This window comes from Lepisosteus oculatus, chromosome 19 (assembly GCF_040954835.1).
Source record: "Lepisosteus oculatus isolate fLepOcu1 chromosome 19, fLepOcu1.hap2, whole genome shotgun sequence".
NCBI lineage: Eukaryota > Metazoa > Chordata > Actinopteri > Semionotiformes > Lepisosteidae > Lepisosteus > Lepisosteus oculatus.
The window spans coordinates 3,655,423-3,672,950 of NC_090714.1; the positions used below are offsets into that span (position 1 = coordinate 3,655,423).

Sequence of the window (17,528 nt, forward strand, 5' to 3'; positions counted from 1 at the left end):
CAGTCCAACCTGTGAGGTCCCCTGGTGCTGCAGGGTATCACAGGCAACAGAGCTTTAAAACCACGGGGTCCCAGCTCTCATTAAACTATACAACCTTATCCATTTCCTTGACACTCATACAACTGTGCAGTATTTTCCATTTTCTAACCCCTTCTTCACATTCGGTGTGGCAGGGGAGCCTGAGCTGACCCCTGCAAGCAACAGGCACAAGGAGGGGTACACCCTGGATGGGACGTCACCCAGACACTGACAGTCACACCAGAGTCAATTTTCCCAGAAGCCAATTAGCTTACCAGCATGACTTTGGATTGTGGGAGGAAACACACATTGACACAGAGGAAAACATAAAGACTCCACACAGACAGCCCCCATAGTGCAGAACTGAACCCACTACTGCAAGACAGCAATGTTGTCCACTGCAATTCCCCCACCTCCCCTCACTGCAATTTCAAGTTGCCATCACATGGCCAACCTGTGGTTTGAGCTTGATTTCAACATGACCGAATGAGCCTTCTCAAGCTGTCACTGTGCTGGACATGCTGGACCACTGGGAAACAGGACTGACCCAGAGTGGTATGCCAAAGTGTTTCTACAGATCACCGAGCTCGCAAAGGGAAGACCTGGTGAGATAGGTTACTGTAACAAGCATCTGCAATTTTTACAAAACAGCTATGGGAGCGTTTCTGTCTTCAGCATTACCTCCTTGCAGAAGTCCGAGTCTGGTCAGTACTGGGATGAGAGACCTCGAAGGAAAAGCAGGATGCAGCCCCAAGTGAGTGGTGACCCCAACCAGTAGGTGGTGCTCTTCCATCCACAGTAGAATTCCTCAACCAATTTCCATTATGATGACACTGTTGTAAGAGGAACTATCTGGATGAGACATTAAACCAGAGTCCTGCCTATACAGTCATTAAAGATCCCAAAGCAAAGTTCCTGAAAGCGTTAACCTTGGTGTCCTGGCTAAATTCCACTCTGGGGCTGTACAGTCTGCCACCTTAAAGTTCCCTCTTCATTCAATTAGTGAAGTGATTTCTCACTTTCTGCACCTTAGCCACCGTGTTCATCATCCCGGCGGGAGATGCACTTCAGTGAAGGATGAGGTGGGTTGACTCCTACATGTACAGTTCGGGATCCTCCAGCATGAAATACTTCATAAATACAAGAAATATTGAGAGAGCACACCATCATTTTATATTATTCTCTGTATATTACAGTTGTAATTAGATTAAATGGAGGATTACTGCTAAACTCCTGCATAAACATCTAAACAGCTGTGGATACAGGAATGAAAACTGTCCAAACGCATAATTCCTACTTGTCTGCAGAGTGGTAGTACTAGCTCTGTTTAAATCCAACAGAGTGTTAAACAAAGCTAATAATCATGCTGTCCAAATTACTGTACTTGTCAGCCTTTTCGGTTTTCTTAAATAATCCCCAACCCCTCTGTGTGGAAATGGCAAATGAATTGTTATGCAAACCTGGAGGGTTGCCTTATTATGAAGGCTAAGTGGAAGTGGGTTATTTCAACGAGAGTGATCCAATAATGACTGAAAAGTCTACAGCCTTTAAAAAAAGCACAATTGTATGATAATCACTTAGGACAGTATGAGCACCAAACATCAAATACCCAACTCCTGGCGAGAATATTTTATATGGTCAACAAAACTATTTCTGCCGCTTTTCATATACTGTTCTTGATGGCAAGATCCCACTCAAGGTAATTAATGACAATTTCTCAATACAGTTTAGAAATTAGTCCTTAATTTATTCTTAACACTGAATTCTCAAAGGTTCCTATTTTACGGCCAAAGTCTGCTCTGTTGGCAGTTTATTACTATTATTACTGAAATAATTTTTACAGATGCTTTACCACAGACAATCAATCCACATGGCCAGGATAAGCACTCCTGGAAGTTTAGGTCGAATTAATTATGTTAATTTGATCCCACCGAGAGGTCACTCCGAGAACAACTCCTTGCGATTAGTCACTTAGACCCAAGGTGAGCCTTTCAGACTGGAGACTCCTGGGTCAAACCCAAGGTATACAAAGAAAAGATGACCCACATATTTACTGTAAAAACCCCAAAGCAGTTATCGGCATGCCAAGTCTGTCTGTGACAGACTCCCCCACTGTTCTGACCTGCTCCACATCTCTGACGGAGTGTTACTCATGACAAGGACTTGTGTGGTGTAACAATACTGTAGACCATTTTGGAAGGGGGTATTATAGGAAGGAAATGTTGTCTTCATGCACATGCGTTAGGCTTTCATATTCTGAAGATGCTTGCACTTCACAGCTCAGATACTAAGCCACATTACGAGCTAGCTGTGTGCAGGCTGGTGTACAATTGCTCCGTTTCCCCATGAACGTGCGTTTCTCGCTTAGCTCTAGCAGAGCGCCAGCGAGTGTGATGCGAGATCAGTCGATTCTCCATCTCTCCCCGCAGTGACATTAAACGAAGACGACTTACATTGAGATGTAGCCCTAGACAAAGCCCTGGATGATGCCCGTTGCCCCGACGGATATTTGTGGGCGGTTTTTTTTTTTTCCTCTGCCCTGAGGAGAGATCACAACAGGTCAGAGCTGAACAATAAGCTAGCCATCCAAAATTGAAGCTTATCAGGAGGATTCTAGTTTGTTTTTTTTTTACAGTTAAATAAAAACACGAGCTGTCAAGAGGGCTTAGGAAAAGCACAGTTCATCTGACAAAAGTAAAAATCTGATTGCCCCTCAGAAATTTTATGCAGCTAAAACTCCTAAATGACAGGCTTAGGAGAGCTGCGGGTTAATTTAATTTTCAACCGGCTTTATTTCACAGTTCTGTCTCGTTAAATGCCTATACACGTCTGCCGGGATTAGCAAGAAAAATACTGTAATAGAATAAAACTTCATAGCTATCTCGAAGGCGGACAGGTATATTTACAGAGGATCTGAAATGGACAATTATGTCTGTGTCGCACATACAGAGCGACTGTAATTTACATGCCCCCGAAGAACGCCTTACAGCCCGTGTTTGAAAAGCTTTTTTCCCCGGTACCTGTAACTTTGAGCAAGGTAAATAACTGGTCTTTATAACCACGAATGCATGCATGCAGTAGGTTTAACAAAAGAGAAAATAAGAGAACGTATGTTTCTTCATGGAAAGGGTTCTGGTGGTACCCGAACAACGATGCTTTAAAGGACGGTCTACAGTACATTAAGACAGACTTTTGAATGTGTGCTTTGTGGCACCTCTGACTGCATGGCAGGTGGTAAATATCACACGTTCTTTGTATTTTCTGCTTGCGAGGTGACATCCTCTTGTTTACCCGTCCTTCGCAGTGTTATGAGCCTCCGGCTGTTACAGAAACCTAAAACAGATGCCTTCGCTCTGGTTTGAAAAATGCCATCTTTTATTCATCATCTAGGGGACTGTTAAAACTAATTCATTGTCCAAAAGAAATTCCACAACATCGGTAGTTTCGTATTGCAAACAAAATCTGGCCCCCTTTTTAGACTTTTTGACCGTCGCCGTTGGGTTAGGGTATAGCTTTGACTTTAAAGATATTGCACACAATTCTCCCTTTTACTACTTCGTTACATGCCTGTTTTATTACAGTTTATCGAGTAATTAAAAAAATGCATCGCTATATTCAAGTAAACCCACGACTGTAGTCCCGCACATTGGACGTGTTTCAGCTCCAACATCTTGCACAAAAGGTACATAAAACGCCAAAATACGATTCTTCCTCCCGAAGACCAACGCTGAAACGGTCACTGTTGTTTTTGATTTGGATTTGTAGTTAAGATAACGTCACACGTTAATGGATAAGCGTGTGCTTTTTTTGTCTGTGGAGGCGATACTTAATTTCCTTTCAACTGAAGATCACGTTGTTGTCACAGCGCTCCCCGCGCTGAAACGGGGGTACTGCCGCTCAGGGGCAGCTGCAGGAACGTGCTGTTTTAGGAGGTTGACGGTGCAGGGTGGGTTAAAGCAGCAGACCAAGCTAAGGGACTTCTACCGGAGGCTGCGACCTTCGGAATGGCAGCAGACCGCCCTGTGCTGCGACCACCCACAGCCCAGGACAGAAGACGGGAACGGCTGGTGCGCAAGTGCATGACGTCTGTTGCAGGATATATAAACAAAGTAAGATATCCTCGAATAAATAATGCTGAAAACCCAAAAGCACAGCACCCCGACTAAAACTTTAATATATACTTCATGTTCTCTTTTACGGCAATATTAACTGTTATTATTGGGGATGTTGCCATACAGCATGTGCTGTAAGCAGTCTACCAGATGCGATTACTTCAATAGAAAGAAAGCAGCTGAAACAGCGCTAACCCGCCCCCAGGCACGGCTGTTTCTTTTTCTTAGAAAGAGGGGGAATAAGGGCAGAACGGGAAAGGGCTGGGAGGTTATTGCATAAGGACTGTCTCCACGGACGCGCTTTCAGCGACGTGACCTTCCTGGCTCTGCAGGGCTGCCGGAAAACCTCACCTTCCGACACAATCAGCTCGTCCCCCCTCCCCGAGGAGACAGGAAAACCCTCTGGCGTCAGAAAGCTGACTTCTGAAACTTAATCTCGCCTGCCCGTGCTCAGGTCTGGGAAAGAGTACATACACCCGACGCCGTGACGTCGGATTCCTTAAAAGACCTGACGTGAGCGTTATATTCTTACACTTAAGACAATCGGGTTCCCCAAGAACTGCCTTCGGACGGGCGCTCATTACGCAGAGATGTTAGAGACACGCGTATGATGTATTCTACCCAAGTCCTACAAAACGTTAGTGTCCCTTCCCAGAAAAGCGGAGGACGAGCCTGGTTCACGCGTGGGGGTTGCCCACGGCTAACGGGCCACCTGAAAGCGTGCGCGGTCTCCGCGCGTCTTTTCGGCAGAACCCCTAACAGACTAGGGGCGCTCACCTGAAAAGGAAGCCCGCACAGTCCACCGTTCTGTTGCTCTTCCCACGCCGATCTTAAGCACAGTCACTACCTCTTTTCAGATGAACTCATCCATCCTTCCTTCAGAGGAAGCCTAGACAGAATTAATCGCTCTCCATTACAAAAAATGCAAGATTGTCCCTTTTATACAGAGACATGCAGTTCTCCAACACATGACCCTCCTTAATGAGGCTCATCCCTCCATTTTCTAATCTGTCCACAACATGGGTGCAGGGAAGGCAGAGCAAGCAAGGGGAACAAGGCAGAATACACCCTGGACAGGACACCAGTCCATCTCCAGGCACACACACGCACCAGGAATGAATTCAGGGCCTTAGTACTGCAAAGCAGCAACACCAAACCACTGAACCACCTTGACACAGTGAAGCATTATGAATTAAACACCAATATAATCCATCAGAGTGACTCTGGGCCACAAAATGCTATCATTCCTCAATCATGTTTTCCTAATCATAATCCTTGCAAGATCTTCACCCACATACCTATGAGAATCTCTGTTCCATAGACCACAAGGTACTGTAGTATTACCACAAAGGAGCCCACAGGACTTCCCCTTTTGCACACTGGACTACCCTACAATCTCTTCTTCACACTCTGAGTATCTTTCCTATAAATTTCAAACACAAGCCACCATCCTCTACCTCCTGCTATTATCCACCAGCTCACTAATCCAGGGGCGTGGCCAGTCACCCACAGAGCCAATCATATCTGCTCATTTCCTCATGTGGAATCTCTCTCTCTCTCCCACTGGATGCCAATTATTCAATTAAGCCAGCTGTGTCTCGTTTCCACTCGGGCAGGTGGTTTTCAAACGAAGCCTCTACTTTCATCATTACAGAATCAACCCCCCCCCCCCGTAAAGATTCGACACTCGCAGAGCTGAAAAGATGAACATGAGCCTATTTTTGTATAGTACAGAAAGACCTGCGATTTTCCGCATGAAAATGAGGATAATGATACCACTGGTACAGAAAACGACATTTTCAGAGAGTGTTACTGTCCCTACAGCACATATCACATTGTACTTCACATGCTGTGAGCTTATTAAAAACTATTACTGTGAATGTGATGTCGATGACAGCCTGCCGACGGCAATGCTCACTGATTCCTTCTGACTCCTTTCTCTTGCCTCCTTGATGGTGGTGAGTCTGACGATACAGGTGTAATGTTAGTTGTCGGACCCTATGAATTATAGAAGCGGACATGGCAGCTGAGATACGCGTGCTCAAAGCCGTCCAGAAATCAACGAGAGAGCATTGTGTAATGCGCAGAAGTTTTCTGCCGCTGCATTCACAAATAACCCCGCGCAGCCCCCGGGTGTCTAATGAAAAAACGAGTCTCGCAAACAGCCAGTCGTACCACAATGAACATCACCCAAGCATTTCTGCACGCAAAGCGAACAAAATCGCATTTTGTACAGCTTGACATTTTGTTTAGCATTAGTTTCTCAAGACAACCGCGCAGTGAGCGACGTCCTATAATAAAAGAGGAAAGCCGATAATTAAGAATTCATAGTGAGTGATAGAAAAAATTTCTGTTTGCTATTTCAATGTCAAACTCGCGATAATTGAAGAGGCTTTTCCTTACTGCCTGCATACATTAAGAAACGGACATTCTGTGCTAGTCGGAGGCTCCATACGAATCATCTCCAAATTGTTTTGGGAGAGTAACAAAAATCTTGTGATGGTTCATCCACGACAGCAGCTTCCAGTATAGCCAGACCATGTTCTTACTCACCAAAAGTACAAGCGCTCACTGTCAAAGTGGCTTACAAATGCCACTTAACAAGTGGGGGAAGACACGTGCAGGAAGTCAGCCCAGATACTGAAATCTCAGGACAAGAGTTAGGTCATCCCGTCAGGCCGCTGGAAACATAAATCCTGCAGTACAAAGTGTGTCCTTGTCGAGGTTCGAAGTGCCCAGGTTATTCACAAAACGATATGATTTTCCTAGGACAGCGATGCAGTCAAAGTTACAGGCCAGTCTGTGGTGTTGACAGCCACAGTCTTGCTGTGTGTGTTTTGAATTGTTATGCCCAACATAATTAGAATTGTTTTTTCTCCCACGCATTGTTAGGAAGGCACTTATTCCTGGTGGGAGTTGCAGCAGCCCAGAATCTCTCCCAAAAATACAGAGTGCAAGACAGGGCACACACAGGGATAATTTGGAGACAGTAATTAACCTACCAGAATGGCACTAGGAATAGGAGGTAACCAGAGCTCTGGGCACAAAGAACCAGTAGAAACATGCAGACTCCACACAGAAGGTAGCCCAGTCTGGAATTGAACCCAGGGACCCTGGAGCTGTGCTAACATCTGCTTCTGCTATTTTTGTATTTGTTTTTAATTCAGCTGTTCTAGGTCACAGATCAGATGGGGAATGAGAAGAGGAAAACAAGACCCAGAGCAAGGATTGCTCAATACCTCTGGAATTCATGTTGCAAAATCGTTCTCCTGCCTTGAAGCACAGTGATGTGATGTGGGATTCGGATTTGTTTGGAGTGCTTCCAGAACTTTGTATTCTTCTCCATGACAGTCACCCAGCTGTAACACGACATCATGATTATTTGTTATTTTGTGGTAGACCCATGTCTTGTTAAACGAGTGAAAAGAATTAAGGGGTGATGTCACCCAGGATTCCCCGGTGAAAGGATTCCAGCAGGCTTGATCTCGCAGAACAAGGAAGAAAGCACTAACATAAGCTGACCGCAGACCTTCAACAGTGAGACAGGGATTTCTAGCTGTAGTCTTCAGAGTCACCACAAAGATGGGTCTGAGTTCCCTGAAACCATGATTTGGTCAACTAGCAGCCCACTCAAAAGAAAACGTGCGCCTTTGGTTGGCATTACCACAGAAAACAAATGGTAAAACTCCCTGAAAACAACAGATGATAAACAAGATATCCTTTAAAAGGTATGTTCTGTATTTGTTAACCCTGTTTAGACCACTGAAACCAGAGGCCAAGTCAATATAGCCAACGAACTGCGTTCTGTCATTTTACAGACATTTTCCTGTCCTTCCTTCCATCACAGCGTGACTCCACCGGGACATGCGGAGCAGTCAGTCTTTTGATGCGTCGGGCTCATCTGCTACACACGTGGGCTGTGTGACTCACAGGCTGGGAGATGCTTCCGAGAGATAAATCCTTTCTAGGGAAGAGCTCTGCTCTCCACAGCAGGGCCGTGACTTAGACCACTGAGACTGGTGCCTTTCAGGCTCGGAGGGCGGTGCCGAGTTAAGAGGTTGAGAGGGAGTCAGTGTAACGTGCCTCCTGGCCTTAAAAGAGACTGGCATGGAGACGTCACTCGCCTGGGACTCCCAGCAACATTCGAGCCCTCTGTGGTGAGAGGTCGGTCTTTCCGCACAGCACGTTTATCTACTGCGCTGCTATTGGGCTGTTCTGCTCTGTTCAGACACTTCCAGAGGCCTGACAGACAGCAGAGTGAGTCTTGGCCAGGGACGAGCTGCACATCTCACACTCGCTACTGCCCTGAGAGACTAGAGGGTGTCACTGTGGCTCAGCTCAGTCTCCCAGGATTCAACAGCACGGCTGCGTCTTCTGACGAAGCACAAGCGCTCTGCTCCCCGTTAAGCTCGGGGATTAGAAGTAGATGGAAGTCTTTGGCTCCTCTGCTCCCAGGCGGGCGACGGAGGCCGGGGCACAGCTGGAACTAGGCCCCGCGAGGTGGAGGGAAAAATCTGCCAGAGTGGCGGAAAAAAAAAAACGGCCTCCTCTCCATGGATTTTCCCAGTTCAAGCCTGAGCTTGACCACTGACTCACTGCGCGTCGCCAACAGCAATGGCCACCCTTGGAGAGGGATGTGACAGTGGCATTCAGACAAAGCCCCCTACCCGGAGGCTCTGAAAATTTCGCTGGAAGTGGGAGAGCAGCTAACAAAACGAAGGGCCCCAATCCCATTTATATAAAGCACTCCCCAATGACCTTATCTCTGTCTATTTTTAGCACAGTCCCTGAAGCTGAAAGCTTCCGCGCTCTATTAAAAGAAGCCCACGGTGCTGTAGGCGTTCTTCCTGGGTGCTCAAGGGTGTGAATACTGAAACAGCGACAGAGAGGGGGGACGTGTCGGGGGCAGATGGCTGAACCTAAAGCCGCGCGGATCCGCGGCGCTAAATATTTCCCACGCTTGGAATCGGCTCTCAGGCCCACAAATGCAACACGCCGACGACAACAGTCGGACAAACGGGCAATTGTTCTGAAGGGCGCATGGAAAATGTGGCTCCTAGACAGTTCAAGGCGAGGTTATAGTTCTTCCGACCGCTGTTTTTAGAAATTGAAGCAACCCAGCGGACCGTCGCAAACCCCCGAAGCAGCAAGCGAGAAATGAAGATGCTCCTAAAATGAGGAGCATCCGATCTCTAAAAGCTGCTTATTCCTGGTGGGCGTCATGGCAACCAGTGCCTATCCTGGAAGTACAGGCCACAAGGCCGGTTCTACTCTCTGGATGAGACGCCCGTCCACCTTGCACACGCAGGAACAATTGATAGACACAGGCCCGTCTTTGGAAGGTGAGGGGAAACAGGAACATCCGGAAAAACCGCCCCTGGACACAGGAGGAACAGACAAACTTAACAACAAAGAAATCCCTTAACCGGGCGGCTGTGAGGTTCAGTGTCTGGCTGAGGGATGCAGAAGTCCAATGAATCCCTCTCTACAGACAGCAAATTGTGCGTGAACTCCTGCAGAACCCCAGTCCCCAGTCTGGGGTCCATAGCCTGTCTCAACATGCAATGGGAGAAAGGCAGGACACACCTTGGATGGGACGCCAGTCCATTGCCGGGCAGTCATGGGCAGAGACACCCACAAGCGGGCCAAGGAGGAAGCCCATGTGAATACAGGGAGAACATACGAACTCCACGCAGACAGAACCCCAGGATTTGAATTCAGGGCCCCAGATCTGTGAGGCAGCGATGCCAACTGCTGTGCCACTGTCCCACCCTATTTCTAGCAACAGTAAATTAGAATTGTTATATGACCTTATTGTTTTTGAGCTTGTTGATTCGCTGGCCAATTTCAGCACTGCTGAAATCTACATCGTGTTTCACTGAATACACTAGGCAGAGGTGTCTTGGCTTAAATCAGCAACCTCTGTACTACAAGGCTCATCACTGCCATTGCTTTTTGGTTTTCTTATGGCAAGTCATATTTCATGGTGAGAAATACTTTGATTTGCCCTGGAACTTAGATAAAACTTAATTGAGACAAGTTCCAATGATGCACGGAGTCTTCTGTGGCCTCTGATGTGGTGTTTATTCAAATGTTTTTGCTAGCCTGCTGGGTCATTGCTTAGGAAGAGAAAGAGACCGACACAGGAAATGCTTCAACATAATATCTTTATATTTAATACAGTTTAAAATACTTTTAAATGCATGTATAAATATGTATATACAGTTTATATAAACAACAGAGGCTAATGCAAAACTAGTGTACATATACACATACATTCAGTATCTGATACAGTAAATTACAAATTCCTTACATCTGCAAGTTTAACTGCAACATACCTTTAAAACAGAGACTTAAACTGAAAATAAGAGGTAGTTTTCTTCTTTGTGGCAAACTGCTAGGGTACTGACAAGCACTACATTAGACGGACTAAATCTGCATTCTGTCATTTCATTGTACATTTATTTAACAAAAGATTTGTATACAGAAGTGTGCAAAGCGATTAGAATGTACCACTTTCTGTGTGGTTTAGATGTTAGAGTCAAGATTCATGAGACTAAAATTTCGTCAGGAAACGTGATTACAATAGACATGTTAAAGATTGTCTACATTATTTAAGAAATCAAATCTACCACACGCGCCAATGATTCTCAATAGCAGTAGAAATGTAAAAAAAAAGCCACCAGCCATACAATGCAGTAGACTGCAGTTTGGCATTACTCAGCATCCAGGAATGCATGGAATTATTGATAGGAATAAGTCGTTCAGCTGATCGTACTATACTGTCTGGGAAGAATTCCACATTCCCATTGTTTCCAAGCAATGTCTCCGTCCGGGGTTAGTATACTTTCTGACACGTTTGCAAAACGCTTTGTTGATAAAGTGCAGTCACTATAATGACAATCCTTTGGGTGTTCTGATATTTTTACACACTGAAATAGTACATATGCTTACTTCACTGCAGTGCAAAAGACTTACATATCCTAGTCACAATTAGGAGATATAGTATGTGCATGGTGTGAAGGTCCAGAATTTAATCAAATCCTCCACCAGGCGGTTATGCTGTTATCTTATTATTATAACAGCTTTAGCTGGGGTGCGAAGAAAGCAGGCCTGTTGTTTAGTCATCTTTAAATGGAGTTTATGACGAAGCTTTGGGAGAAATGCTGGCAACCCCATTACCTTTCATCCCGCTGCTCTTTCTTTGTAATCCTCCACGGCCACTTCCCAAACCGCTATAAAAAAATCCCAGTCGGCCTCCCTCTTCCTCACATTCATTTCTCTATCGCATCTCTCCTCCACCTCATCTCCCCCTTTGCAGCTGTCCCTTGGGTTAATATCACTCCTCATGGGCATCCTGACCTCCTCACCCCACAGCCAGTGGGTGAAGCCAAAACCCCAGAGGGCAGAGGGCATTAGCTCAACATTTTTCAAACATTCTTCACGTACAATAACGCGCCCTGATCATGATCTTCAAGGTCTTGATCACAGTAACCCAAAGTACACTATGCTTGAATAGCAGACAAGAGGTGAGGTTGTAGCTGATCCATCACATTGACCAATCGGATCTAATTGACACATTATCAGGTATGTCTTGTCCTTGGCATCAACATATCCACAAAGCTTAAAGGCTACTTGTTGTACACCAGAATGCTTCCTTTTCATAATTGTCAGATTAAAACGAAATGGCTACAGTGTCGGTACCACAGACTTGTGCTACTTCATATAGAAGGAAAAAATATTGAGTGAAAAGAGCAGCAAAACGCCTAAGACCATTGCACAGCAGTGTATATGTGTGAATAAATGTGACCCAGAACACATTTGCAGGTACACATTACACAGGAAAACAGGACTTATTTTATTTGCTCTCTCTTTCTTAATCGGCGATAGAGCTGCTGTTGAACACGTGTTGAACGCCTTTCATCTGGGTCAGCACATTCCTGACAAAATAGGGTTGTTTTGAGGCAAACATCTACCCAAATAGAAATTTACAAGTATTTATTTCAGAGGCCCTCCCTGTTGAAATCGGGCCTCAGCTGTGTTTCGGCTGTCCTCCAGGGGAAGGACACCATGCCCTGTGTTTGCAGGTACGTCGCCAGGTCTTTTCATATCTGTCCAGCCTGCCCAGGCAGCGTGACAGACCCCCAGACGTGTGTAGTACTGCATTCAGAGCACGCAGGGCTCTTTTTTTCTGAATGAGCAAGAAGGGTTTTTTTCTCTCTCCCATGAATGCAGATAGAGCAGCCTGCTGTCATCCAGCAGTTAACTCTTCCCCTGCCAGACAGAAGTGAGGCCGCCATAGAGAGAGAGTGAACAAGCAGGGAAGAGCACTCCCTTCCTGGGAGACACAAAGGCTGGGCGACTGGCTGTCACCTCACCATTTTACATTTGCAAGCCTGAAGCAGTAACGGGACGTGAGCACAGTATTAGACCCCCACACCCCTATCTGAAAACTGGCAGAAAGTGGCACAGCCCCTGTCCCACCTGTCGTGCCAGAACGAGCTTTTACAATGATCAGATTTGATTAAGGAGGGCACATAACGATAGACTGTACAGCAAATTCCACACGGGCTCCTCTCTCTACTGTGGATTAATCGGCACCTTTGCGGATATTCAACCACAAACTCTCGACCTGTCAAAACTCAAAAGTTCGAGGCCGTCCGTGGCGAAGACGAAGTGGTGTTTGGCTTAACGCCGCTTGGCTGACACCCCCAGGACTGAGGAGGTGACCAAGGGGGCAGCGACAGAAGTCGAAATGGGGTGGAGGAAGGAAAAGAGAGGTTTGCTTATCCAATATATCGTTTTCGAGAACTGCCATCAGGAATGACTATAATTCGGAACAGCCAGGTCAAAGAGAGGCTTGGTTGTCGTCATCCCTCACTAGGAATAACAGCCCCCAGGAATTAAGGATACTGAAAGGATTACAGAGTGTTTAGTCAAAATTTGGCTTAACCTGCTGGGCTGAGGGCTGACCTCCTGGCCGGGGGACGAAGGGGCAGCTGCAGAGGTGGCACTGGAGGAGACGTGTGCGAGGGACAGAAGGGGATCACGTCCAGTATTTCTAGTGTTTTAGGAGAGGAAATGAGGTCAGCAGTGATGATGAATTACTGACAGCTGCGTCCGATTGAACGTAGCTGATGATCAACCTTTCGTTATAAACCCCATTTAAGGACTTTGTTTTCATACCAGGACGATGGGTCGGCAGCCAAGGAGCACCCGAGTTGATTTTTATATTTAAAAATGGGAAACTGAGCTAATGACACCAGAAGCAGATTGCAAACTTGCCTGGAAAAGAACCGCAAGAAAGCAGCCTGAAAGATCCTACATCAGATTAGGTCCTTAACGAGCCTTTTGTCTCATCGGAGGATGCCGAAGAAATAAATGACTTTGTAAGGATGAGTCCCCCCCTCCCAACATGAAAGGTTGGGAGGCACAATGCCTGTCTGCTTTTAGGGACTGCTACTCAAGCAGACGTCTTCTATTAAGGGGATAAGAAACAAGCCAGTGAAACATTACTGTCACCCGATTTATCGGATGAAGAAATTCATTAGGCTTTTTACCTTCCACAGCTTTCCTCAAAGACATGAGGTGCAATATATTCAAATATTCTTTTTTTGCCCAAATAGTCATTTTTGCTATGCTGTGTCGCAAAAACCTGTGTTAACAATACTAAATAGCTGACTACATTCGGTAGCTGAATCTGGTATTGTTTAGAAAATACCCTCCTGTTTTACTGAAGGCAGGGTTAGAAAACACCATAATCAACCATAGCTATGTGGTTGGATTGGGGAATAGGCAGGGAATATGAGGTAATTAATATGTTTTTTTATTTAATAAGCAGGCTTAGAGCCACAGTTACATTATGTGCCTTTAAGACTCATTGTACAGCAGAATTTAAAATCTGTGTGCTGTAGTTCTCAGCAGAGATTTTTGCTTTTGCTTATGCTTTTATAGGCACTATAATTTTTTGTATATTTTTGGCAAATTTGTATCTAAATTTGCTATGCATTTTGAAAAAGGAATGCAACGAGATATTTCAGGAACTTTCACAGCAAATGTAGGAACGCTTATGCAAGTCAGCTGAAAGAAGGATTTAACATTTACAGCTTCGCTCCATGCTCTTAATAAGGACACAAGAAGACTGTGGTTTTAGCAAGGCAGTAAGTATTTTAATGAGGATGGCACAGTGTGTTGAGGCCATACTGGCATCCTTGTACTATTAAACCTCTCTTGCACTCTGACTCTACACTGCACACAGATCAGGCAGAAAGTTTGAACAGCAGGTATGACCTAAGAAGGCAGTGCTAGGAATCTAGCAGTGCTTTCTGCATTTTTAAGAATAGATATTGCACACCTGCACCATTCCTACTTACTTTTTAATATATACACAGTTGAATAAAGCGTTACACCAGCTGTTAAATACTGTACACAGCTTCATTGTAAATTTCTGATGAAAAACCATAGAAAACGACATAACAAAAATACAGCTTAGGGCTTAAGTGAATCTGAAAACTACCCATACTTAGCTAACCAATACAGAACCGACCCAGGGTTAATAGCATTCACAAATACTGTCGAACCAAGGATATCGGGATGTTCAGCCAACAGACCTCGCAGTCGACAAACCTGTCTGTTCGGTTCCTAGCCCCTCGGCTCGCTAATGCCCCTGCTTGGCTGTCGTCGGCTGTTTCCACAGAGAGCTGGCGCGGACTGTCTCCCGGCAGGAAAGGGAAGAAAGGAGTGGGCGACAAAAGGTTAACATCCATTTGAAATCCCCCCTTTTGGGCTCTGAGCCACGAGAAGGGAGGGGGGGAGGGAGCTGGCGGCCTCTCGGAGCAAACAGAAAGCGGGGCTCTTGCTGAGTCTGGTTCCTGCCGCGTGCAGGGGGACCCCCCCTCCGTGGGCCAGTCCAGTGGGGTTGGCAGTCAGCGGGAGCAGCGGGCATCAGGCATCAGGCAGGATGAGAGGCCAGACTGACGTGGTGACAGAAGCACATGCTCCTCTCCCACACACCTTGCACACACAAGGCACTGTGGTCGAATTCAGGCAGATCTTGTTCTTTTAAGGGGGCTGAGGCACTGCTGCCAGGAGGGATCTCAGACTTGTTTCCGTGTGACCCCCCTGGGCTCTGGAGAGCCCCGTGTCCCATCCTGGGCCGGCCATGGAGCTCCCGACAGCGAGACGACGGAAGAGCGCCGAAACCGTCTCTTACGGGTTGCTGCCCCCAGCGCGGTTTCTCTGTGTGAGCGGCAGCACCAGCTCTCACGGGTCGGGACTCCAAAGCGAAAGTTAACCTCCGCGTCAGACGGGGCTTCTTTCCAAACGCTTCCCGAACGCAGCCGGAGCTTATCAGCTAGCTCAGACGGACATTTGTGATCTCGGTGGAGTTGGGAAAGGCATTCAGCCAGGACTGGGAGTTCTGGCGCTGAAGTCCCTCTGCGGGGGGGGAGGGGAAAGTGAAAGAGACTTCTCCTTCAAGCAAAAAAAGCAAGTTGCAGAACATACCAGGTTCGGTGTCCAGTGGCACAATATCTGTAGTGTCACCAGGTGCCCTGCTCTGCCAGTGGATCCTTCTCAGACATGTGAAGTTAGGAAGCCAGCTTTCCCTGCCTGTCAGAACACTCTACTCAGACCGCCTGCGTCCGCGTGCGCCTGTGGGGGGGGAGGGTCTGTCGTCTTCTTTTCCATTGAAGAGAAAAAGAGAAGAGCTTGTGACAAAAGCAGTTGAAAGACCCCCGCGGATCAGGCAGTTTCTTTCTTCCCAGCAGATATCCTGCGGCCAGCCGAATTGTCCGGCTGGGGGCAGCAGGTGGCCGACGTTCCGGAAGGAGCAAAGCGAGGAAAAGCGCCGGAGAAGTGGGAAAGAGGGTGCCAGGAGGGCACCTCCTGTATCACCCAGTCGCCCCGCAGTTCTGTTCAATCCCACAGCCGAGGCGACCAGTGGCTTAACCCCTCACCCACTACAGACACTGCTCGAGTCCAGGTCCAAGGTGGGGGGGCACAGTCTTGTGTCTGCTCTTCACAGGGGGCAGTGCTCTGAGCTGAAGGAGCCCCCCTCCTTCTTTTTCCTCCTCTTCCTCTTGTGCACCTGCCAGCAGGCCGTGGCCATGGCCAGCAGGGCGAGCCCCATCCCCAGCAGCACCACGGACACCACCTTGGCCTGCTGCAGGTTGTTGAAGTAGAAGGTGACGCCCGTGCCCGCCACCCCGATCACCAGCGAGATGACGCCGAAAGGGAAGATGCAGCGGTACCAGGACTTCTCCGCGCCCCCCGTGGCCTGGGCCAGCCGCTCCAGGGTGGAGAGGGGCTCGGGGGGTTTGGGGGTCCCATCTGAGGCGGCATCCTGGGCTTCTGGGGCCTGAGTCTGCCGGCAGGCCAGAGGTCCGGACTTGCAACCCATTACACCAGGAGTCGCTGAGGGAGCCCGCTCATTGTCAAGGAGAGGAAAGGCAGCTGGAAAAGACGGCCACAAAAATGCAGCCAGCAGCACTGAAGCTCACTCTGCGTGCTGCCTCCCGGATCGCCAACAACACATTTTCAACTCCTGCGCTGGGCTGAGGGGAGATATAAGCAGACGAGGGGAGGGGGGGGGGCCGGGAGGGGCGGGCCCCCGCGCTGCCATTGGCTGCTGCCCCGTGTGTGATGTCACAGCTAGTGGAGGGGAGGGAGGCGAGCAGAAGGCTGGGGGGGAGTTAACTGTTCGCTGGCCGAGCTGCTTTAACGCAGCCCTCTCCAGCTCAATGAGCCCTTTCCCGGCCAGGTGAGGCCGAGCTTTTTATGACAGGGGAGCTTTGCTGCTGTTCTTCCCAATAAACGCCCAGTCCAAAGCTCTGCTGCTTTTTAGAAAGACATTTACTGGGAGCGGCAGGGGCCTGCTTGTGTACTTGTGCTCTCTGGTCGGGAATATTGCTGGCCTTCCCCCGAGCTCCATCAGTCTTTCATCTTATCTGTGGGGAAAAGTGCCATCAGTGGCATGTGTGAACCAGACAGGAAAGGAAGGGGGCAAATGCGAATTCCCAGAACGAGCTCCCACAGCCACACACCTACACAGGTCCTTTTTCGATGCCCAGTCTGCCTGCTGCTTTGATGACACACCAACTGTCATAGCAGCCAGCACACGGGGGCAGAGGAGGAAGAGTGGGCCGGGAGGGGATGGTGGGAAGAATTCTACAGCGGGGTTGTCTTCTCGCGGCTCAGATTTCTCAACAGTCCTCTATTGCCGATGCAGTGGTGATGAGCAGTGGGGATTACCATTCTCTTTTTAAGGGGATTGTTCGGGTACACAAACGTGCAGTTTTAGAGATCTGGAAATGGGGGGCAGTTAGCAACAACGCAGAGAGAAAACCGGTGGTGAAAAGGCTTAAAAACAATTTTAAAGCGATTGGCGATCTGTTTCCC

The 17,528-nt window shown here is 47.6% G+C and overlaps 1 protein-coding gene and 1 long non-coding RNA gene across 2 annotated transcripts; both read right to left on the bottom strand.

Moving 5' to 3' along the window:
- Window positions 1–3,275: 3,275 nt before the first annotated feature.
- LOC107078943 (uncharacterized) lies at window positions 3,276–5,640 on the bottom strand. The gene is made up of 3 exons (XR_001479892.2): window positions 5,429–5,640; window positions 4,908–5,019; window positions 3,276–4,104 (listed from the first exon to the last, which is right to left on the bottom strand). It is a non-coding gene; the product is annotated as an uncharacterized lncRNA (long non-coding RNA).
- Window positions 5,641–14,277: 8,637 nt separating this feature from the next.
- On the bottom strand, window positions 14,278–16,673 carry LOC107078936 (transmembrane protein 100). Its single transcript, XM_069181126.1, has one exon. The coding sequence runs from the start codon at window positions 16,528–16,530 to the stop codon at window positions 16,150–16,152; it is 381 nt and encodes a 126-aa protein (XP_069037227.1). The 5' UTR covers window positions 16,531–16,673; the 3' UTR covers window positions 14,278–16,149.
- Between the last annotated feature and the right edge of the window lie 855 nt (window positions 16,674–17,528).

Bases quoted from the DNA above. Each gene is read 5' to 3' on its own strand.
- LOC107078936 (XM_069181126.1), bottom strand. From the start codon at position 16,530: ATGGGTTGCAAGTCCGGACCTCTGGCCTGCCGGCAGACTCAGGCCCCA.